Source organism: Labeo rohita, chromosome 2 (genome assembly GCF_022985175.1).
Source record: "Labeo rohita strain BAU-BD-2019 chromosome 2, IGBB_LRoh.1.0, whole genome shotgun sequence".
Classification (NCBI taxonomy): Eukaryota; Metazoa; Chordata; class Actinopteri; order Cypriniformes; family Cyprinidae; genus Labeo; species Labeo rohita.
Genome location: NC_066870.1, coordinates 19784792 through 19810826, shown reverse-complemented (window position 1 = coordinate 19810826; position 26035 = coordinate 19784792). Strand labels below are relative to the sequence as shown.

Below are 26035 nucleotides of genomic sequence, written 5' to 3'. Positions count from 1 at the left end.
GCAGCTGTGTATTTCTCCAGTAAACACATGAAGACAAGACTGCGCCCATCCAATTACTGAGAAATTCATTTTTATTGTCAATATCCTAACTGGGGGTAAGAGAGTATGAATCACATACTACAGTGCTTGGCAGCAACTAGGTGGAGATGGAGTATTACGCTTCCATCACTTAAATGAAACTGTTGCGCTATGATACAGGAATCAATATTAATTTCAGTAAAGAACAGAGGCTTCAAAATAAAGCTGCCTATCTGCACTCTCTGATTGGTTCTTTTTATAAAGCGAAATAACACTCACTCAGCAGGAGAGAAAAAGCTTTTCACTTCCTAACAAAAAGGCATCACTGTATGAAGGTAAAAATACAAATTTAAAAAAAAAAATAAAAGAAAGAAATAAAAAAATAAAACATGGTGTGCTTTTCAACGCTAACAAGCGATCATTTTTGTCAGGTTAAGAAAGACTCTTTTGTTCTGACACAATGAAGCAGACATGCATTGTTTGCTGCTATTGAGTCAATTTATGTTGCAGTATGGTTACAGTGATTTAATACAGTAGTAGAGCTGTGAGGGAACGGTATAGTCTGACTATAAGAAAGCAGTGTTTCTCAACCTTTTTGTCTTATGTTCCCCCAAAGTCCCATTTGTATGGCTCTTGCCAGTTCATTAACAACAAACCAAAAATGTTTTCTCCCAGTGAAATAGGAATGGGAAAACATGATTGTTAAAAAGGCTATCATTGCAATTATTCACGTTTGAACTAAAAACAGTTAACACTATGGTTGAAATATGGTCTCATCATCATCATCATCATTATCATCCTCATCATCATCATCATGTTTTGTCTTCTTCCTTTAATGAGACACCTGAGCTTGTTTGTCTCTTGCTTTTCTGTCAACAGTTTTGATAATCATGCAGAAATTTGTCTGTGAAAGACCTTAAAATGGCAGTTTTATTTTTAAATGAGATCCAGATGGGATGTCGACCAAAAGAGAAATCATTTGCAGTTTTTGTATGGAAGAAAATATGAAAAAATAAAGATGTATGGTATATAATTTATGACCAAACCAAATTAACTAAATTTAAATAAAATAAAAGGACTGAGTTCTAGTAAAATAAGTTTACACAATATCTTCTTCCAAATACTCTTTTTATCCATCATTACGTGTGTATTTTCTTTGTTTCTTTCTGCAAATGAAGAGGTTGTAGGATGTGACAGTGTCTGGGTAGAAACATGTTAGAGTTAGTGTGTCTCATCCATTTAAACGATTAGTTCACTTCCAGAATAAAAGTTTCTGGGTTATCCTGGGTTATTTTTTTTTACCCAAATGCTGGGTTGAGCCTTTTGGGTCAGTTTTTTGGGTTATTTTTTCAGTGTTTCGGTACCCAGCTCCTGGGTCAAATGTAACAACCCAGTGTTGGGTAGTTTTTAGTGTTACCCAGCTCCTGGGTCAGACATAACAACCCAATGTTTGGGTAGTTTTTGTATTACTCAGATCCTGGGTCAGACGTAACCCAGCGGTTGAGTTGTTTATCGCATGGATTTTGCGTCGAGAGAGCAGTTAAGTGCCATCGAATTGATGCATTTCTTCTGTAAAAACAGGTCTGTGTACATTTTATTTTATATATAAAATAATTATTTTGCTATATATTGTTCAATTTCATGGAGAGCAACATGCTGGCACGCGGTGTGAATCACCTAAGTGCCAGTCTTATCGCTTGATGGAAAAGCCTGATACTCTGCATAAAATAAACAATTTTATTCATAAAGATACAGAATACAAATACTTTGAATGTTAAAATATCTCTTCAGAGCTGTTTACTGTTTGTTTTTGGGTAGGTTGTGAAAGTAGTCACAGTATATTTCGGCTAACGCAGGGCGGCGGTCTTAGCCATGAACACTTCTCCACCAAACACGACTCCAGCTTGGGCACGAGAGCCAGCACCATTATGGGGGAAACAGAATAACAGAGACTGGTCGATTACACATGCATTACTTCTGTTTAATGTTTAATTTCATTAGCTGGATCAGCCCATTACACTGTAAAAAACAATTTGTTGAGTCAACTTAAAATAATTTGTAACCTGGCTGCCTTAAAATTTTAAGTTTAGTCAACTCAAAAAAAGTTTTAGTCTTCAGCTTTAAATGTTAAATTATACTAAGTGACAACTTAGATATTTAAGTTGAATCAACTTAAAATTTTAAGGCAGCTGGGTTACTTACCAATCTGTTAAGTTTAGCAAACACAAATATCTAAGTTGTTGCTTAGTACAACTTAACATTTCAAGTTGACTAAACTTATTTTAGTTGACTGAACTTAAAATTTTAAGGCAGCAGGGTAACATATTATTTTAAGCTGATTCAACAAATTGTGTTTTTTTATTTTTTACAGTGTAGCTGGGTTAAATTGACCCATTACCCAATTTGCTGGGTAAATTAACCCCAAATGTATTCTGTCCTATATTTTCCCAGCCCTTTGGTTAAAAACAACCCACATTTTTAAGGCAAGCATTCCAGAATTTTTCTCCATATAGTGGACTTCAAATGGGGATCAGCAGGTTGAAGGTCCAAACTGCAGTTTCAGTGCAGCTTCAAAGGACTCTACACAATCCCAGTCAAGGAATAAGGGTCTTATCTAGCAAAATGATCGGTCATTTTCTTAAAAAAAAAAAAAACAAAAAACACTTTTTAACCACAAATGTTCATCTTGCACTAGCTCAACTTGACACATCACATAGTTGGAAAGGTTACACGTGACGTAGGTGGAAGTACCGACCCAGTGTTTACAAAGAAAGTCAAAAAGGTAAAACAACTTTTGGATATTTTATGTTGGACAATTTTAAAGTTGGAGGAAAAAACTAGATGGACTTTTTCACCCTACCCTACCTTTTGAACCAAAGTCCACATACGGAAAACTAACCACGCATGACTTTACCATTGTAATTTCGTAATGTGTGAAGTTCGCAGAGCTAGTGCAAGATGAGCATTTATCCACTACTATATGGAGAAAAACATTGGGATATTTTCTTTGAAACCTTAATCTCTTTTCAACTGAAGAAAGGAAGACTTGAATATCTTGGATGACATAAGGGTGAGGAAATTTCCAGTATAGGTATACAAAAACAGTTACAAACCTTCCTCTGGAATCCCAACATTTATTCCTAGTTGAGAATTACTTTTATCTGTCTGATGATCTGAGGTGGCACATCAATGTGACATCATCAGTCTTAGAAATTAAACTGATAAATTTCAAAGTAATTTTCACTCACTTGTCAAAAACATGATGATGATTTTGATGTTTTACATGAGGTGGTATTAATAGATGTCCTGAATATTGGGATGAAGGTGGCAATGATGTGAATTATGCTCAATCAACACCCTTGCATCAAACCCACAGTTGTCAAAATACCCTGATGTGTTATAATCTGCAACACATACATTCACACAAAGGATGGTGTCATCTCCAGTCATTGCATCAAAGTTTCTTACAGCTTCTGTTTTATTGCGAACTTTAGATATGCATGCCAAACTGTTGCTGTGTATTCAGAGCAGCTCTGTGTTTGATAGCCTCTCCTTAGGCAGTAAAAAAAACATTTAGCACCATATTTAAAACTGTCCTCTGCTCATGCAGACTCATGATGTGTCGGTATATTGAGAACACTTCCAGACCGCCTTTTTTGTCTGAGAGAAGTGAGAGCGCGACAAGAAGAGAGGCTTACCTCTGAATCCCGGATGGTTGGGGAAGAAACTTTTTAGTGACATATTTAGAGCAATGAATGTGAGTGTGATTCAGCAGAGACTGAATCGTTTCCTTAGAATTCATAGGGCTTGCAGAAAACAATGCATTTGTAGTGCGGAAAAGGGAATTGGGGCCTTGTTATGGAGGAGGGAAGGAAAATATAGCCTCCAAAACACCCACGTGATGCAAGACAAATGTCTCTCATTTTTATTAACCATGACCTATATATTACTTAAAGGAATAGTTTATACAAAAAATAAAGATTTTGTCATTATTTTTACACCCTCATGATGATCCAAACCAGTATGATGGTCTTTCTCACATGGAAGACAAAAAGAGTGTTTTAGCAGAGACAAATTTAGCACTAATCATGAAGGACCATTAGTGGATGCAGACATTAAATATGCATGATCTATGAATAACCAAATGTTTTGTTTTATTACCAACAGTGTCATTCACTATCTAAAGCTTAAACTTTAAAATACTGATAATTCAAGTGAGTGTGTGCAACCAAGTGAAAACACTTGAGTACCTGGAAATTAGAGATGTTCCCAAATCCGAATACTATATTCTGAAAGGAAGAGCCCCTAAAGGGAATAAATACGAGATGAGTGGAAAATATATATATATTTCAGTGCCTTCTCTTGCAATTATACTGTTGGGTAATTATACTGTGTATAATTTGCAGGTCATTGAAATAACTTTTGAATGCATGCTGGCTTTTTACTTTCACTTTCAAGATTCACAATCACACGTACTCTGTGTACACTACTATTAGATGTTTGTTAGTGGTGCTCAGGATCTGCAAATCATTTGCCGTCATCCTACCAGTCAGTTTGCACAAAACAAACAAACAAATAAATATATATTATTTTCAATACCCTCTGTCTAAAACAACCAATTTGAAGAGGCGGTCAGTAAGACTTGTCAGTAATCCGCCAACATTAATGTGTGTTGGCAGTGTATGTACAAATCTACCCTATAATGATAAAAATCCATACAGTGGTTTTAAATTAATCTGTAAAAATAATATTCCCTTTTTCAAATCGATTGTCATTGTGGCGTCACACCGACAGAGGCCACTCCCACGATAGTTGATTGACATGAGCGTTTTACCTCAGATCAGCTGTAACAGTCCGCCCTCTTTGTTTCGATGCCGAAGCAGGGATGTAAGTTAGACAAGAATATCTCAGATTGAACGACTGAGGTGTTGTGTTGCTGGATGTAATAATGAACATAGTGGTCGTCAATTACTTCCGACATCTGAGCAGCTGAAGATGCAGTAGATTACGTTTGTTTGTGAAGGGAATGCACCTCCCGATCTACATATATCCATCCGTGTTCGCGTGAATCATTCATGATCCAGCTTCACTTACAGCACAAGTGAGTATAAGGTTTTTTTTTATGAATCTTTGCAATCGCCTTTCCTAATAAAGTTTAAAGAAGTTTAGCGGCTAAACTCGGCTAAATGCAGCTAAAGTAAACAGGCTCGTCTTTCCACAGAGAAGAGAGGGGTGGGGCGAGCAGAGCTTATTTGTATTTAAAGCAGCCTCGACCAGAATGAGATGATATTTGCAGAGCTGATTTTGGCAAGGTAAAAAGGGTGTTGTTTTACACAACTATTGAGAATTTTTAACCAAAGTATATTATAGACTTAATTAATTAATTAATTAATTAATTAAGACCTTAAAGAATCATATCAACTTGTGGAAAATGGGCATCCGATGACCCCTTTAAGCTATGAAACTCGCAGGATGTTTTAAAGACCTCTTATATGCTAGATTTATCATGTCATGATCTCTTTAATGTACTTCCGCTTACAAATGGCTAATCATGTCCCTTCAGTGGCTTTGTAGAATGTTTTCCGTGCCTTTCCGAATACGGATTCAGTATTCGGGCACATCCCTACTGAAAATACTAAAGCTACAAATTCTTCATTACTTTTCAAGGCATTGTTCAAATTCCCTCTAGACTCGAGCTCTGAGGATCATATCACTCCTGGTGATTTATTGAAAGAAAAGCAGACATCTCTGAGCATGTTTTGATTTCTTCAGTTTGAAATAAAAAGGAACAATACATGTTTATAAACCACTAGTTAACTAGTGAAGTAATTGTTTCCCAAAATGAATGATCTAATGAATAAAACAAAATATTTTGCGATTATTAAATAATCTGATTATTTATTTATCTGTGACTTTTCTTGCAATTCTGAATCAAAAATGTCTTAACTGCGAGATGTAAACTCTGAGCTTACAGTACATCTCACAATTCACATTTTTTCTATGAACTCTACATTTACATTCCGCAGTTTTGTTCCATCACAGAATAAATAATTAAAAAGGTAATTTTGATTCCTTTTTTTCCCCTCACAATTCTGACATTTTTTTCTCAGAATTCTAAGTTTACATCTCGTAATTTTGAATCATATGGGTTTGGAACAACAACAGGATTTTTTTTTTAAACTTACGCCCCATGAGGCCTTGCATCAAAAGTGGGAGCGTCTTCCGGCTCGTAGTAAACAAGTGGGACGTGACTCATTCATTTAATGAGTAGTAGTGATGGGCAAATGAAGCCTTGTGAATCACCGACATTTTCCTATGACTGTTTCGGGAAAATATTCAAAGCTTCGAGTGTGTTGAAAACAGCGCAATCTGGTGGTTAGTAAAAAAGAAAGCAGCCAAAAGCCTGTGAAAGAAACACCGTCGGACGAAACATTCATAAATTCCACAGATCTATTCATGTTACATTCACAAATATAAGTCTAAAAGTGTGTGTTTGTTTGTTGAATTTCTGTCTCTGATAAATTTATTTACCCATTAAACTGCGCTATTAAATGCTCATATGAATATCTATATGATGTAATAGAAAAATAATGTACACATTAAGTGCATATGGCAAATATTTAATTTTCCTGAAATAATTTGGATTTTTCATATTACTTGTATAACTAGGTATTTTAAAATATACACGAATAAGTAAGATCTGGGGGTTCGAACTGGGGAGAGAAAACGAAGCTTTGTTTGTCACTAGTTTCGTGATTTCTACGTTAACAACACAAGCCTAGAATCAAGGCACCATCTGGCACACCTCTTAACACAAGCTCCAATGCCTCAGTGTCACATCACTAGTTAACAATCGTTCAAGATTTAGCGATCCAAACTTGCTAATGATGTGGGATCACAGCTTCGAACAGCATGTAACGAGCACCGTAACGACATCTCTCATAAAGGTTTGCAACTTTACAAAGTAAACAATGATCCTCTCGCTAATTAGCACACAAAATACCATTGGTATACTACTACTGCTGTCTCACCGGAAGTTGTACCCACGTTCTTTTTTACAGTAGCGCCCCTCAGAAACAGGTGGATAGTTCCATTGACCCCGGTAAAACAGATTCGTTTTGAACATTGCTTAAGTATTAATTTGGAAAGTGATTCGTGGGTTGACATTGCAGGGTAACCTGTTTAAAACGATTCCCTCTAATTAGAGAGGCGTGGAATGTCTTTCTCAGTATTCTGGTGTAGGTCAGCAATCAGCAAAGACCTCTTCAGACAGCACGCAGCCTGTGCTTCTCCTGCAGAAAGCATTTTATCTCAGAACAGACATGCTGTTGTGCTTGATTTTGCATTCTTTTTTGAAGTAGCGCCTGACTCAGCTGGAGTTTACATGTTTGATGTGGTTTTGGTGTGATATGGAATTGAACAGAAGGGATTTCTTTGTGAGTCTTTACAATGGTCCTCGACTGCATGTAGTAAAAAGAAGAAAGTTCAGTGCTTTGAAGTCTAAGGCAACTGCGTCTATGAGTTTTATGAAGGATAAATCATTTGGCAGGCAAGGACACTGTGTTGGTTGGAAATTTAACACTATTTATTTTTTTTTTTTTTTTTTTTTAACTCTGCTCTGCTGCTAGTGCTGATGCTTAAAAGACACTCTGATGACAATGAACTTTCTGCAAGCTTGTGTTCACTACACGCACAAAAAATGATAATAATAAAATAACTTTTTAACTGTGTGTGCTTCTCGGTAAAGTACACTATTCATTTCCCTAATATCGAGACAGCGGCAATAATCAATACCTTAGCAGACGGACAATTCAAAAAGATGTTGATAAGAGACAATTACTCATGACCTTCCTGGAGCAAGACCTGTCAAAAGCTAAAATCATCCTTGTTTTATTGTATTAAGGGTGTGACTTTATGGCACAATTAAAGTTCAGTGTTATCTGGCTCATTACAATAAGACTTAGAACTTGACATTTAGAATCTACTTGACATTTCTAAGTGCATTAACAGGTTTTAAAACTGAAGGTAAGTCATATTTCTCAGTACTTGGTAGGAGAAGATGTCTTCTTTGGATTGCGATAGCACAAAAATAGTCTCTAATGATAAAAAGGAAAGGAATTGAAAAGTGCAAATGTTTTTATGAAAGATACATCTTCTTTGATCAACCACTTGATTATGGACAGGAAGAAAAAAATGCAGATGTAGCCTGAAGAAAAAATAAGTAATTTCCTTGTTTTGGTGTTTTTGTCTCTTGATGCAGGTTATAAATAAAGCAATGTATTTCTTCTATTTATTAGCATACTGGTGAGTCGAATGGTTGAAACTGGCAATGAAAGAATAAGGTGTGCAAAAAAAACAACAACAACAAAAAAACACACCACATGTTAACAACACATTTATTTCAGCACCCATATTAACAGGTTACTGCATTCACGCTGCCTACTTAAGCAGCACAGTTAGAGTTTCAACACTGAGCCTATTTTTGCCACGTAGCACATTGAACAAACAATTATCAACATGTTTATCAACATAAACCTGAAATTCTAAAGCAAACTACTTACCTATTGTTTGCGGATGTCAAATGTATCTGCTAGGCTTGATTCAAGCACACATTAAAAGGCACATAAACAGTCCTTATTTAAATCCTAATGATTTAAGCAGTTTATCGTCACTTTGAGGTTTGGGTTCCACATGAATTAGATTCCATTAAAATAGTGTTTGTGATAGTTTTCAGCCACACTAAATATTTTATTGGATATTTGAATAATTATTTGTAATATAAAAACACAATTTGTAATTAATGTAATTTATTTAAAAACACTGGGTAGTTTTATTCAACTCAACAATTGCTTAAAATGAACCCAAAATAGGTTAAGTCTGATTAAAAATCAGACACATAATTACTAGAGGCATCAGCAATAATCAAAAGGTGAACATTTATTAATAAGTGTTTTAAAAATGTGTTATTTATTCAACTTATTAATAAATGTTCATTTATTAAGCAGAATAAATGTTAATTTACAACCTATTTTGGGTTCATGTTGGTTCAATAGTCATTTTTAAGCAATATTTGAGTTAAATAAAACTACCCAGAAGGCTGGGTTAAATATTTAACCCAACCACTGGGTTGAAACATCCCAGTCGCTGAGTTTGTCCATATTTCACGAAGCGCCAAGTTGCTTTAACCCAGCATTTTTTAGAGTGTACACTACCATTCATAGTTTGGGGTCTTTTTTTAAGACTTTTATGAAGAAATTAATATTTGTATTCAGCAAGGACACATTAAGTAGAGCAAAATCGACAATGATGAGGTTTATAATGTTACAAAAGGTTTCTGTTTCAAATAAATGCTGTTTTTTTTATCTTTCTATTTGTCAAAATGTTTTAGAAAAAAATATACAGTTCTCATAAAAAATATTAAGCAGCACAACTGCTTTTAACATTGATAATAAGTAACATTCCTAATGATCAAACCAGCATATTAGAATGATTTCATGTGACTCTGAAGACTGGAGTAAAGATGCTGAAAATTTAGCTTTGCCATCTCAAGAATAAATTGCATTTTCAAATATATTAAAATAGTAAAAGATATTAATAATATTTCACAATATTAACACAATGTACTGTATCTTCAAATAAATGCAGCCTTGGTAAGCATAAGAGACTTCTTAAAAAAAAAAAAAAAAAAACATTAGTAGTGCAAAAATATGTACCGCTATGTACGTTTCGTGACATATTTGATGTGAAATATCCACTGAGTGGCGCTAAAAGAGTGTAAAAGATGAACATACATATAGTACATTTTACATGATGTTGCTTTTGTATGTGTCACCGCAGTTCTGACTTGAAATGTCAATTGAGTGGCGCTATAACTTTAATGCTCCATGACGTTTTAAAACATTGTACCATCTGCACTACACATAAACCTGTGCAACAGTATGAACAAAAGCAAATGTGACGTAAAAATGCAAGTACGAGTCCTCTTAGCTAGTTTTTCACTCTCTCATCTTTCAGCTCTTACATTGTGAGTCATGTTTTTCACAGGATTCGTACCCAAGGATTGCACATCCTAAGTCCAATTCCATGCTGGCGTAGCTACCGAGCAAGTTTGTTATGTTTGGAAAGCGAAAAACATGGAGCTGTGGCTAGAAGGGATACAGCTATGGCCAGAAACTAACAATAAATTACATTTTCGATCTATAAGATTGTGTTTTAATAACCTCTGCACCTGCCCCAATCTTAAACCTACCCCTTACAATATTGCAAAAACAGTAATTACTGAGCTATTATCATAACTGAAACATAACTAAAACGATTAGATAACGCTTTAGATTACAACCCGCAAAGAACTACATAAGTAAACTGAATTTACGGTGTATGTTTCTGTAATTATAGTGTACCTATAAAGAACGTACATGTAGGTATAAGAGAACAAAATGTTATATTTGGGTAATAAGGGGATAACAAACCAGATATTCAACCTGCAAAGAACTACATAAGTATACTGAATTTACGGTGTACGTTTCTGTAATTATAGCGTACTTATTAAAGAACGTACATGAAGGTATACGGGAACAATACGTTACGTTTTGGTAATAGAGAGTAACAACCAGATATACAACCTGCAAAGAACTGCGTAAGTAAACTGAAGTTACAGTGAATGTTTCGTATTTATATTGCACCTACGTGTAAGTATAAGGGAACAATAGGTTACGTTTGGGTAATAAGGGGGTAGCAAACAGATATGCAAATAATTTATAATGGATTAATTTAAAAAAACCTTAACAGGTACCTGTTCTATTAAATCGTAAGTTTGGTGTATCTATACGTAAGCTTTTTAAAATTACTGGGAAAATATACTCTTGTTCCATGTAGTTACAGGGTAATTGACTCTATGCACGATCACTTCCGCGTTTGGTCTCAGTCCGCTCAGTTACATCCGGTGCAGCACCGGAAGCCGTTTTTGCTATTGGTTATAACTGTGTGAAACTGGAGCAGGAGAGGATGACATACTTCACTCGCTGTTTACAAGAGCTTCCCTGCATAAATGTAAATGACGTTAATCGTATCGTGAGGCAATCAGCTCAGCAGCGAGAAAGGGAAGGGCTTCAAATGATATATTTAGAGTTACATCGACAATTTTGAGGGCGAGTATTCTCATGCTATAATGTTATACGAATATCGATTCTAGCCATCTTCGTTTCTCACAGTTTATGTCTTTGCATGTATGTATGTATTTATTTATTTATATATCTATCTAGTTACATTTTATGTACATTGCATCTTATGTGATTTTTTTTTTTATTAATATACATTATGGGTTGTACTTTATGAACGTTACTAACTATAAATAATATCTCAGTTTTTAGTAAGGCTCAGGTGACAGGAGAGATCTGCGTGAGGGCGACATGTTTCAGGGCGATGAGGAAGTCAGAGAAGCCGCATAGTTTGGGAGTAGGAGGACTTCAGTCAAGACAATCAAGACTTTAGCTAAGCAAAGTTAAGGTTTTAAATAGAGATGCACCGATCGACTTGTGTTGTGCCAGATGTTGCTTGTGCAGCCACATCAGAACTGTTTTGTGTCTCCGTGCAACACAGCGTTTCGTTACTGAATAAATCCACGCTTTTTAACGAATCAAATGAGTCAGTGATTCAGTAATCCATTCATAAAGGCAGTTGTTGCCTCGTTTCTGAATGAATCACCTGTTTGAACGAATCTGTTGAACTCACGTATTTAAACAGCCTTTTGCTGCCACCTGCTGGTTTGTTTTCAATTTATTTTCATTTCAATGCCTACAGGTGTAGAAAACACACACACCAAAATAATAATAATAATAATAAACGAACACAAATAATCATTTAATATTGTATTTACACAACATCACCGTACATGAAAAGTTTAACACTGCATCAAAGTTATTTAAATTTGCATTTCTACATTATAAATGTTCAGTTATATTTATGTTTACATTACTGCATTGCATCTGTTCAAAGTTATATATAGTTACATGTTTACAGTATTGTATTGAAACTATTTATTACATTTAAAAGTTTACATTCCTGCAGTGCAGACAACATTGTATAAAATATACGTTTATATTATTTATTACGAAAATAAATCTAAAATCATCAATCTTCAACAAATGTTTTCCTGTCTTTAATCCTTTGCCCAAGCTTTCACTAATGGGCCATTCTGGTAATTACTATAATGTATAACTATATAATACTATATTGTAATACTTAAATTATAAATCGCTGTCAAATTAATCTTATGAAAGAGTTTTGCCGCTAGTATATTTCGCTATAGAATGCGCTATGCGGAAGTAAATGGGCTGGCCGAGATTCTACCGGAAATACGTCAGCAGCGTTCGTGCATAAGGTCTATTGTGCCCTCTGCGGGCTGTAAATTAAAGTGGCGACTGTTCCCCTCTTGTTCAACGAAGTTACAGGGTAGCTACAATACATATAACAACGCGACGTAAAATGTGGTTCTACAAAATGTACATTTATTTACATTTTTACAAACATTAAATGTACAATACTAACATATTTACATCATCTAAACATTTAACGTTTACTTAATATGAAATTATAACATTTCATTCTGTTCTGTGTGATTTCTGTTGCCAGCTCGTTTCCAAGAATAGGTCTACATAATGTTATCATGACTACACGTTAAACCCTTAAAATAAATAATATTTCTGCAATCGTTTAATCATTCATGTAATATTAACTTCGTTTGCCGTGGTGGAACACAAAGGCGTTTTCTCTAACATGCTGTGACTAACAACAGAACCATAAAATACACCGAACACGCATCATAATTACAAATTAAACCATTTTATTTGTGTGCTGTAACCCAGATCTTCAGAATCCATACGATTCGCGAGGACCAGAACCGAATTCAAGGCTTCGTCCGGCGATCTTCATCTCCATCTCTAGCAGCGAGTCCAGCAGCAACAGCCATAAACCCGCGCTAAAGTGCATTTTGCGACAGGAAAATCGGACGTTCATTGGCTCTCGCCTGCATTCATCACAGATTACGACATGCCGTGTTTCTGGTGAGATGTGTTGGATTGACGCGCGGGCGCCTTCGAGGAGTGGATCAAGACAATAATCTGGATAATATTTTCAGCGATTAACAATTAAAATTCTGCTCTCATCCTACTGCACCTCAAACCTACCGTATTCCGCCAGAGAGGACTGCGGCTGCAAACGCATCGTTATTTGGATTACTTTTTGTATGGCTGTTGACATTTTTGCAATAAATACATGATTGTGATTGCACTTTCCTGTTTTTTTATATTTTTATTACTGTTCAGTCATAGTTAACGTTAGGTTTAGAGGTAGAAGTGGGATTAGCGACTATAAAAAATATTTTTAGATACATTTTCAGATTGTGTGTTTATGTATTGTACCTACCCTGTAACTTCCTTGAACAAGGGGGTAACAATCGCCACTTTAATTTACAACCCGCAGAGGGCACACTTACGCTGTAACTACATGGAACAAGAGTATATTTTCCCAGTAATTTTAAAAAGCTTACGTATACGATTTAATAGAACAGGTACCTGTTAATTTTTTTTTTAAAAATTAATCCATTATAAATTATTTGTATATCTGTTTTCTACCCCGTTATTACCCAAACGTAACATATTGCTCCCTTATACTTACACGTAGGTACAATATAAATACGAAACATACACTGTAACTTCCGTTTACTTGCGCAGTTCTTTGCAGGTTGCATATCTGGTTGTTACCCTCGAATTACCAAAACGTAACATAGCCTATTGTTCTCTTATACCTACACATACGTACTAATAGGTACACTATAATTACAGAAACGTACACCGTAAATTCAGTATACTTATGTAGTTCTTTGCAGGTTGAATATCTGGTTTGTTATCCCCTTATTACCCAAATATAACATATTGTTCCCTTATACCTACATGTACGTTCTTTATAGATACACTATAATTACAGAAACATACACCGTAAATTCAGTATACTTACGTAGTTCTTTGCGGGTTGTAATCTAAAGCGTTACCAACGATTACAATTGCTTGCTCTTTTACCGCCTCTTGTGCTCATTTATGTTGGAAACTGCAGTGAAATTGGTACGTATTTCACATCTTACGAAAAAGTTCCCACAGATATGTTTTCGTCATGAGATCAGGTTGATATAAATTGTGTAACAGGCCTAACTGGGTGATAAAATGTGAACCTAGGTAGGAAGAAACAAAGAGCATTTATCACAAACATAACTTTATTGTCCAAACTTTCCATTTGAGTTTGTTATAGACACAGGTTCATACAATATAGTCAATAATGGATAAGAGATTCTTCCATATTGTCTTTTGATAACTGACAAAGAGGTCTCATTAGCTCCACTCTCAGGGAGACTGATAGAAAACGTGGGTCAGAATGAACATTGTAATGACTCGGCTGGCCAAGACAGAATCACTGAAATCAGTGGCCCTAGTGTAAAGCCACAGCTCTGTTGAATCGCTGTAGGGTGATGTTGGAGTGGCACCACAACAGTCAGACTGGAAGACAGCAGGCGCAAAGAGCCTGTGGCTATCAAACTAGTGGCAAAAGCCCGGAGGACATTAAGGAGAGAGTTGGTGGGGCTCGATCACCATGGAAGCAAGCAGCACAGTCTGGGGCAGTCAGTGAGGGCGATCCAAACAGATGTGTTCATGGGGCATCAGTGAAAAGTACCAACTGTGACGTTCCGGGTATTGCCCTGGCAGAATTCCTGCTAAGTGCTGGTAAATACGTTTGGAAGGATTGCTAGCAGGGCAATAGTTTTTTTGTATATGATGTTTATCCTGTTTTCTCCTCTTGGTCCATTCACACAGAGGTTATAGACTTCTCTTGCTTGCAAATAACAATGTCAACAGTTGAAAGACAAATAAAGCAGTTCATGAGGCACTTTTTATATCAAAGAGGGGTTTTTTGGTTCTTTGACTTGTAGAAGTATATAAAACAGATGTTAAAATGCAGTCGGAAAAATTGCAGTTCCACGTTTCTTCCTAAATAGTGAAGAGAAGAGTGTAAAATATGCATGAGGTATAGGAAAGGCACATAGCCAGCCTTGTCAGTGTCTTTCCCTAGCCACAGACAACTTCTTCGTTTAAAGAAACAGTTTACCCCAAAATGAAAATTCTGTTAACATTTATTCACCCTAATGTCCACCCAAACTTGTATGACTGACTTTCTTCTGTGAGCTTTCTTCTGAGCCCATTGTCAATGGGCTCCAAAACAATATTTTGTCTCCATTGACTTTCATTGTGTTCAGCTGTTTTTGTCCATGTAATTAAAATAAATGGGGTCCAAAACAACAGTTTGTCCCCATTGTCTTTTATTGTATAGACTGTAGACACACAAAAAACTCACTTTTGTGTGGTCATATTTACTTTTTTTTTTTTTTTTTTAATTTTTCCCAGTGACTATTCAACTTTTATTTGTCAATTTAATTAAAGTCAGTGGGGTCCAAAACAATATTTTGTCCTTCATTTTGGACAGACTAGTGTATATAGGCAAAAAACACTTGGACATTTTTAAAATGTCTTATTTTGTGTGAAGGTGTGTTGACATTTACTGTTACTGTAAGTTTCAGCTGTTTTTGCCTATATACTCAAAATTAATGCGGTCTAAAACAACAGTTTGTCCCCAGTGGCTTTTACTGTATAGACTGTAAAGACAGTCTTCTTTTGTGTTTACGTGCGGTCACATTTGCACATTTGTTTTTTTGGTTTTGTTTTGTTTTTTGTCCATATAATCAAAGTCAGTGGGGTTCAAAACAATATTTTGTCCCATTGTGTACAGACTAGTGTATATAGACAATAAATAAATAAATAAATAAATAAATAAATAAAAACCACTTGGGCATTTTAAAAATATCTTGTTTTTTGTTAAGGTGTGTTGACATTTACTGCTGTTCAGTAAAGTTTTAGCTGTTTTTGTAAATATACTCAAAGTGAATGGTGTCCAAAATAACAGTTGTCCATAAAAGACATTTTTAAAATGACTTCTACTGTGTTAAACTTCTCCCAAAAATGAAAATTTTTACATTAATTACTCACCCTCACGTCATTCCAAACCTGTAAGATCTTTGTTCATTTTCCAAACGCAAATTAACATATTTTTGATTAAATCCGAGAGCTTTCTGACCCTGCATATGCTGCAACGCAACTGAAACATTCCCAGGCCCAGAAAGGTAGTAAGAACATTAATAAGATGTGATATCAGTGGTTCAAACTTAATACTGAAGCTACAAGAAAACATTTTGTGCGTGAAGAAAACAAAAATAACAACTTTATTCCAAAAAATTTTTTTGTCTGCATCTGTGTTGCTGTTGACACAGGAGCCAGTGTTAATTTGTGTTATTATTAATATTTTAATTTTAAGATATGAAAACTAATATCTTAATTCGTGTTCTGAAGATGAACAAAGCTCTTACGGGTTTGGAACGACATGAAGCTGATTAACTAATGACAGAATTTATATTTTTGGGTGAACTATTCCTGTAAGGTGTGTTGACTTTTAGTTTCAACCTTTGTGTCCGTATCAAAGTCAACAGGGTCCAAAACAATATTTCATCCCCACTGACTTTCTTTGTATAGACTGTATGGACAAAAAAACACCAGGATATTTTTAAAATGTCAGCAAAATTTCATTACTTAGACCGGACCTTGGAGAGAAGAAAGTAAGTCATACAGGATTGGAGCAACATGACCATTTTCATTTTAGATTGAACTATTTCTTTAAGTGCCATGCCTGAAATAAATAAACTTTCCATTTTTCACAGAGCACCTGAAAATGCTCTCAGTCCAGTCTGTCATTTAGCGCCTCAGCGTGTGCTTCATTTTCCGCCTTTTCCGTGTCCTTACACTCATGCTCTTTAAACATCCCAGCCAGTGTTTTGAAACGAGGACCCCAGTCACAGAGATTTCTGTAATCCTCCTTGGGTTCAAGCACCCAGGACTCAATGGAACTGAGAGACTCGGCCACCGATCCCTCTCCCTCATATGCATACGTGACCAGAGAGTCATACGGAGGTGTTGAGCTCTCCAGAAGACAGTGATGGATGTAAGCTCGGATGTCCTCGCTGTCCTCGTTGGACATGCGCGCACTAGCCCGATCGGCCTCATCCTCTGATCTTATTTTTTGCAGCTGCGCTGTCTCTTTGATGCCTTTGGGATTGCGTAACGTACCTATGTCAAAGGCCTGGGTGTCCTCTTCCCCACCCCCCTCATCGTCGTAGTGGATCACATTGTCCCGGATGTCCTCTTTAGACGACATCAGAGTGTCCTTCTTCTTGTGTTTTCTCAGGCCCATATAGAGCACCACCATCACTGTAAGACACCAGAGGCGCATAACTTGTTTTGTGGCCAATACACGTTGACATACATATAGTACAGGACCTTTAAGTGACAACAAACTAGCGAAAAAAAGGGGGTGGTCACATGTTCCAGAACCATTAGCTGATTTCTTTTTTGTTCTGACGTGGGTTTTCAAAACGGAACTAAAGAGAACGGCAGCCCGAGGGTAGCCATAATGCAGTTTTGACATGCTGTCTGTCACCATCGTAGTGCCTCGGTTGTGTGAGAGGAGGGGAGGTAGTTTTTCTGGGCTTTCATCTCCCTCCTCAGAGGCAGACAGCGCTCACTCGCCCCACTCCACTCAAAGAAAGACGCGAGAGAGAAAGAGACGGGGAGGAACAGGCGCTGCTGCGAGAATTAAAGATTAGACCTAAAAATTCACACTTTATGAAGAAGCAGAGGGGAAAATTTGGTTAAATCAACCTGCATGTGTTATTAGGGGAAGGTTTTCAAGTGTTGTTATTTTCTAGTCTTTTAGAATAGAATATTTATTATCACATTCCAATCATTATTTCTGCATCAGCTCCCCCAAGTGGTTGCCGTAAAAAGGAATCTCTCTTTTCTGTAACACTGGCAAATGAAAATATGAAGTCAAGGCACATCACTTCACTGCACTGTCACTGTCTGCTACAGAATTCACTTGCCTCTTATTGCAATACAATGCTTTTATTGCAATTCTACCTCAGGCGTTTCTCAGTACTTTTGTCCTATTACTGGACAAAAACCATTAATTTTTCAATTGTTTATTATTATATAGATGATTCCACATACTATACTTCATGTATACTTTATATTATATGGGTGTTTGTTCAACTATGGGTACTTTGGCTTTTATAAAATCTTAAAATACATACTTTTCATAGCCTAACTCTTGTATTCAAACTTTCTGCTAACAATGTCCAGCAGTGTATTTACTCTACATGCATCATGGAAAAAATAGTAATTTTCTTCTAAAAATTCATGAACATTTCCTCCACATCTCAGATGATGTGCTGTTTAATAGACATCTGTGATAAAAATGTCTTTCTTTTTTTGTTCCTTTGTTTTGCTAAGGCAAATTTCGTATCCAGTATTTACTGCATCCTAAATATGCACAATTAAAATTCATGTTTTGCATAAAAAAAAAAAAAAATACAAATATCTATTTTTTTTTTTCATAAGTGATAGGTGCCATGATTCTTTTCCAGGTGAAAATTGTTTATTATTATTTCACTTTTTCACTTTTGTTTACATTTATCCTAGTTTTTAAACATGTAAATCATATTTCTATAATGGAATTTATTATTTTTATACTGAAAATCTCGGTCTGGGACAAGAGTAACCCATAAAATCTACACTAATGTTCAAGTATGGGGTCAGTAATGTAAGAATGCATTAAATTTATCAAAAGTTTTAGTTAAAACGTATGATATTACGAAAGAATTCTATTACAAATAAATGTTATTCTTTAGAAAATTCTGGAAAAATGCATCACATCAATGGAAAATGCATCATGTGCACTGTAAAAAAAAAAATAAATAAATAAAAATGTTGAGTCAACTTAATTTGTTACCCTGCTGCCTTAAAATTTTAAGTTCATTCAACTCAAGTTTTTGTCATGAAGTTTTTGAAATTTTAAGTGACAACTTAGATATTTGAGTTGATTAAACTTAAATTTTTAAGACAGTCGGGTAACAAACCCAGCTTTTAAGTTTAACAAACCAAATTTGTAGTTTAGTCAACTCAAATATCCAAGTTGTCACTTAGTACTTAAACTTTCAAGTTGACTAAACTTATTTTAAGTTGAACTTAAAATTTTAAGGCAGCGGGGTAACAAATTATTTTAAGTTGACTCAACAAATTGTGTGTGTGTGTGTGTGTGTGTGTACTTGTTTTTGCTACATTGTGGGGACCAAATGTCCCCACAAGGATAGTAAAACCTGAAGTTTTTGACATTGTGGGGACTGGCCTGTGGTCCCCACAATGTTAAAAAATGATTAAAAATAGTAAATGATGTTTATCTGAAAGTGCAACGATGCAAACATGTTTTCTGTGAGGGCTAGGTTTAGGATTAGGGTTGGGTTAGGGGATAGACAATATCGTTTGGTCAGTATAAAAACTATAGAAGTCTATGGAAAGTCCCCACAATTCACAAAAACAAACGTGTGTGTGTGTGTGTTTACAGTGCCATCATATTAAAATATTGAAAGCATAACAAATGTTTTTAATATTGATAATAATTATTGAGAATCAAATCAGCATATTAGAATGATTTCTGAAGGATCATGTGACACTGAAGACTGGAGTAATGGCTGTTGAAAATTTAGATTTACCATCGAAACTAAATTCTGTTTTAAAATATATTAAAATAAAAAACTTTCAAAACATAAAAATATCTTACAGAATTACTGCTTTTATTGTATTTTTGATTAAACAAATTCAGCCTGGTTGAGCATAAGGCTCTTTCAAAAACATACAGACCCCAAAGGTTTTGAACAGTAAAGTAAATAATGTGTAAAGGCTTTTGTAAATTCTTTGTGAAATAATCTGTTAGTTTTACTAAAAATAAACTTCTGGGGCATAAAAGTTAAAGAAAGTTAAAGAAGTTAAAGAAATACCCATACACTATTATTTACTTTAGCTGTGGTTTGCACAGTTGTCGTGTCCTGCTATCAGAGCCCTGAGCCAAATCACATGACACATATATAAAAATAACTTGACTACAAACACACCCCCTGTTTTTTCTTGCATCTTCTCTATTTATCACATTAAATTAAATGCATATTTCTTCGTCTTGCCAGTATTCTGTTGGACACAAACGAGTCTAACTCACCCAGCAGAATCACAATGCACAGCAGTATGGCCATTAGAGCTCCAGTGCTGAGTCCCATGGGAAAGAAGACGGCTTCCGCATTGCAGGAAAGAAGGGAGCCGTCTGTGTCGCAGGTACACACCCGCACCGACACCGTCCCTGTGCTGCTTCGGATCGGGTACCCTCCGTCCTCCACCACGACCGGCACCAGGTACATGCTCTGCTCCAGTCTCCGAAACCCCGCTCGCCTGGTCACCACTCCAGCTGTGCTGTCTGAAATAGAGCCCATGAGACAATCAAACTGTCTATAATGCAGATTTAGTGTAGGCCATTAATGATTATTCTTGATGCATTTGCATCTGGAGATAATCAGCGATAATCACAGTCATGCTCTTAGGGATCATAACCTGCCATTCCAACATTTCTCCATGACAGAATATTATGAATTCACGAGCCACTTATGCCGTACAGAGACTGGCCTGATTCCAGAATTAAGAGGAAAAATGGATTCCTTTGAAGTGGAAATACGTACAGAAAAAAGTGGTTCTGGTTAAGGGGATAACAAGCTAACATGAGGTACTCCTGGGAAAAGCATGATATACCTTTCTGAGAAGAGCCTCTGACACAGCTGGAGTCCAAACAAAACTAGGATGCACAACACTTCAGGCTGCTGAGGAGTATTTTAATCTCAATACGTATGTTTCTACCAACTATCATCTGTAGTGTTAGGGTTAGTTCACCCAAAAAAGAAAATTCTGTTAATAATTACTCACCTTCATGTTGTTCCAAACCTGTAAGCCCTTTGTTTATCTTTGGAACATAAATTATTATATTTTTTATTAAATCAGAGAGCTTTCTGACCCTGCATAGACAGCAGCTGACACGTTCAAGGCCTAGAAATTTAGTAAGAACTAAGGGGCTGACCAATTATCGACACCGATATTACAGAATATCGGTTATCGGGCTACTTGATCTGTAATAATCGGTACTGGCATTGGCCCTGAAAAACACATTATGGTCATCCCCTAATAAGAACATTGTTAAAATAATCCATGTGACATCAGTGGTTCAGCCTTAATTTTATGAAGCTACAATACTTTTTGTGTGCAAAGAAAACAAAAATAACAACTTTATTCAATATCTTTCTGGGCCTTGAACGTTATAGTTGTGTTGCTATCTATGCAGGGTCAGAAAGCTCATCAAAAATATATTAATTTGCATCCTGAAGATGAACAAACCCTAGTGAAAAATATACTAAAATATATTTAAAATATATTTATGTCATGCTAAGTACACTACAAATAAATGTATATATTAAGTACTTAATAAAAATCCCCTGCAGTTGTACTTTTATTATACTAAACTGGTATATTTAAAGTCTGCTAAATTGGACAAACTAATTTTGCACTTAATGCTCTTTAATTTTGCAGAAGTAGTGCTGAAATCCAACTAAAGATATACTTAAGTATATGATTGTGCAAAAGTGGAACTACTGCAAGTATACGTACACTTTAAATATTTTGCATTCAAAGACTGCATTAAAACATATTTTAGGCTTAATATTAAGAAATGTGTGCTGTGCACAAGTAGCACTCCAAATAAAGTTTAATTATAATATGTCAGTAAATATGTTTATAGACTTGAACCATACTTATCTCATCTGGAAGACCTAGTTTTCACGTAGTTTGCTCATCTGCAGGATGTTTCCTATCAGATATCAAATAGACATCTGCTAGATGTCTTTAAGATGTTTATGATTTGGAATTTGTATGTAAAACTGACATCGTACAGACATCTGTCAGATGTTTGTACACAGCAGATGCTTTCCAGATCAGGTGATCTTTAACTGACATCTTGCAGACGTACTTGTGCTATCTGGGTTTTCACCAGGGAAGGTCTTAAAGGTTTGGAACGAAATGAGGGTGAGTAATTAATTACAGAATTTAAATTTTTTGGGTAAACTATCCCTTTAACTACAGACTGAGGAATTATACTGGTTAGGTGGTAGTGTGGCCTTGTAGATAAAGCTCTAGGCTAAATCATTCCCAGTGTGTTCTACGAGTTTCTTTTTTAGTAAGGTACTTTACCCTAGGTCATTCCAGTGGGGAAGAAGTGTACATTGTTAATGTCTCCTTTGTCTGACACACCCATTTCAGGTCTTGGAGCATATATGTCTACGGAGATGTCACATTCGACCATTCAGACACTTCAGCATCATGTTGGAAAAGTCAAAGTGTCATCAGTAATCATTGAGTTTTCCAAGTTGCAGATGCAAAGTCAACTCTTGAGTCTTTGACTGTTCCAATATGGTGGATGGCTTACGTGAAGGGTGTCCAAAGCAGGATACTGGCCCTCCAAGACCGAGTTTGGACACCCCTGGCTTACGTATAGTGGCCCAAAAAAAGCGACATCTATGTATATATATCTATGTCATAGAGTCTCTACTAATGAGTTAAATTTATTATATAAATTTATTAAATAAATAAAAATAAAAACAGTAGTACTGTGAAATATTATTAAAATCATAACATATTAAGTTAAACCAGTTGTGCTGCTTAATGTTTTTGTGGAAACCAAGATGACTGGTTTCTGATCAATTTAATTCATCCTTGGCTGAATGAAATAAAATAATAATAATAATAACAATAATAATAAAACAACATAAAAATAAAACATTAAAAAAATATATATATATACCAAAAAATAACATTTTATTTAATAAAATGTTTTACTTGAAAAAAGTAATGGTGTAATTGTTTTTGTTTATGGCTTATCATTTTTTATTGAAGAATATTTTTAAATCCCTATGGGGAAAAAAAAATAATAATAAAATAAAATAATGGGAAAAATCTTCCAGAAAATCTCCTGTTGGATTCTATTTGCAGTCAGTGAGTAAATGTGGCCAAGATTTGTTACCGAGTGGGTTACCTAATGTAATATTAAACAACTTTTATGTGGCTACTTACATTTTAAAATGAGGAAACAATTACCGAGGGCACATTTAATACTATTATAATTCAGTTCATATATAAAAAAGATTTAAATTTTAATCATTTAAGTCAGTTTAGCCCATCCTTTCTGATTCAAGTGTCTAGCCAAGTGTTTCTTATGACCCAGAGGAAATTGTAAATACTTTTAAATCAAGCTTGAAAACACAGCTGGGCAGGTGCCTGCTGGTCTGACGGTGAGGGCTTTGCTTGGTGCTCATAGCACTGAGTCAACGCGCCGAGATGTGCTTGTCCTCGCCTGGAAGGTCGACTGACCCCGTCATGAGGGGTTTGTTACGCCTGGGCAACTGGGGGATTTCTCTTGACAAGGTAGGAGCCATTAAAGCACACCTTGTGCCTGTTTGGCTGTGTAGCCCTGAGTGACCCTGTCTCTGTGAATCACAGTTGATGATATTCATGTGCTGAGAACACTGGGGACGGAGCTCGGGAGCAGGCAGCGAGGCTGTAGGCGTCTGTACAAATGGATCATGCGCTGATGTGCTGCTCTGGGATGTAACCACTATTCACGTCACAACACTAGTTCGGGTATCTTAGAGTTTGTTCTCCCGGTAGGTACTGTTATATACAATATATATGTGTTCTCTATGTGAATAACATGGCCTGAAAAACACTTTTAGCCCACTTTTAGTACAACAACATAGCAACAGCTGCTGAAGTTTTTAAACAGATTTTTAATGTTTTTTTAAAGAAGTCTGTTCTGCTCACCAAGTCTGCATTTATCTTATTACAAAAGATTTCCATTCCAGATAAATGCTGCTCTTCTGACCTTTAGTAATAATAATAATAATAATAATAATAAATATAGCTGCAAGCAGCAATTGCGGGGCCAAGCACAACAGAGGCAGAATGAGGAGCTAATCATGGCAAGGAGCAACAGACCGACTGTAACAATGAGTAACTAAAGTCATTTTAGGATGATATCAGTTGAAATGGCTGAAAAATCATAAATACTACCAATAATATAATTTAATGGCTTATCACTTTTGACCAATAGGTGGTGCTGTTTACAAATTTATGTGATGCGTTCTGTGTGAGGTGACAATGACACACACAAATTTTGGTGTCATTATGCCAAAGCTTTACAGAGATACAGCCTCAGAATCATTTTGGCATCAAGCCTACAATCTGTAGTGGCGCTGTACGAAAATGGTTTACTCTATCGACACGAAATCCATAACTTTTAGTCAGGACAGTCCGAAGATGATCTGACTCAATTTTGGTGAAAATCCGATCAACGGTCTAGGAGGAGTACGAACAAGTAGGTTTTATACATTAATAAAAATGGCGGAAAGGAAGTTCATCCAAGTATGGTACAATTGGTATGTATGTTGTCGGCATGACCCAAGGAATATTTTGAGACCAGTTTTATTACAGTAGGCTAATGCAATCACAAGTTATTAGCATTTTTGAAAATTTCATTATTAATGTTTAATGAATGGTGTATTACTTCTGACTTCAATTTGATGGTGTATTACTTCTGTTACCGAATTGCTGTGGCATGGTCAGGGTGTGGTGACAATAGCACATATAAAATTTGGTGTCAATATGTCAAGGCTTTGCAGAGATACAGCCTCAGATGTAGTTTGGCATCTTTCCAGCAAATTCGTTGATGCGCTAAACGAAAACCGTTTCGTGTATCGACACGAAATTCATATCTTTTTGCCCGCATAGTCTGAAGATGATCTGAGTCAAATTTGGTGAAGATCGGACTAACGGTCTAGGAGGAGTTCGAAAAAGTAGGTTTTGTACATTAATCAAAATGGCGGAAAAGAAAGCTAAGCGAAGTGTGGTATAATTGATATGTATGTTGTCGGCATGCCACAAGGAATATTTTGAGACCAGTTTTATTACTATAGGCTAATGCAAACAGAAATTCTTGGAAATTTCATTGTTAATGTTTAATGAATGTATTACTTCTGACCAATAGGTGGCACTGTTACCAAATTGATGTGGCGTGGTCAGTGTGATGTGACAATGGCACATATAAAATTTGGTGTCAATATTTCAAAGATTTGCAGAGATACAGCCTCAGAAGTAGTTTGGCATCTTTCCAGCAAATTCGTTGATGTGCTTAACGAAAACCGTTTCGTATATCAACACGAAATCCATAACTTTTTGCCAGCAAGGTCTGAAGATGATCTGAGTCAAATTTGGTGAAAATCGGACTAACGGTCTAGGAGGAGTTCGAAAAAGTAGGTTTTCAACATGAATCAAAATGGCGGACAGGATGTTTGGCCAATATTGGAATAATGGATATCAATGTTTTTGGCTTGACCCAAGGAATCTATTGAGATCACTTTCATTACAACAGGCTAATGTAAGCTGAAGTTATTAGCATTTTTGTAAATTTCTTTATAACTTTTGACCACAAGGTGGCGCTGGCCCAAAAATTTTTATGTACATTCAGGGCATGGTGCCGAACATTTTTGTAATTAATGTCGAAACGATACGCTAATCTGTTCTCAAGATACAGCATTTTAAAGCTAAATTCAAAATGGCCGACACCCAAAATGGTTGACATGGGAAAATTGGATATGGTTCGACTCGGTATGACACACCGAATCTAAAGAGACCAGTTTTGTGATTTTTGGACAAATCATTTAGACGTTATAAAGAAAAATAGCCATTTTTCGTATCTCCTGACCACTAGGGGGCACTGGACCGAAACACTGCAGTTAGCCTCAGGTCATGCTTGTTATAACACACACCAAGTTTGGTGTCAATATGCCAAACTGTTACGGAGATATAGCCTCACATTGATTTTTGCTAGCTTTTCGTAGAATTCTTTCGCATGTTATTCGTGAACGGCTGGACGAATCGACTTGAATTCC

At 35.9% G+C, this 26035-nt stretch overlaps 1 protein-coding gene across 2 annotated transcripts in view; it reads right to left on the bottom strand.

Moving 5' to 3' along the window:
• Positions 1 to 14266: 14266 nt before the first annotated feature.
• Positions 14267 to 26035, bottom strand: part of cdh12a (cadherin 12, type 2a (N-cadherin 2)) — a 70941-nt gene continuing 59172 nt past the window's right edge. For both annotated transcript variants that reach the window (XM_051129955.1, XM_051129963.1), the window contains 2 exons: positions 20218 to 20469; positions 14267 to 17378 (listed from right to left, as the gene is read on the bottom strand). In XM_051129955.1, coding sequence (XP_050985912.1) covers positions 16849 to 17378; positions 20218 to 20469 — 782 coding nt within the window. In that variant the 3' untranslated portion in view covers positions 14267 to 16848. The remainder of the gene's footprint in view (positions 17379 to 20217; positions 20470 to 26035) is intronic.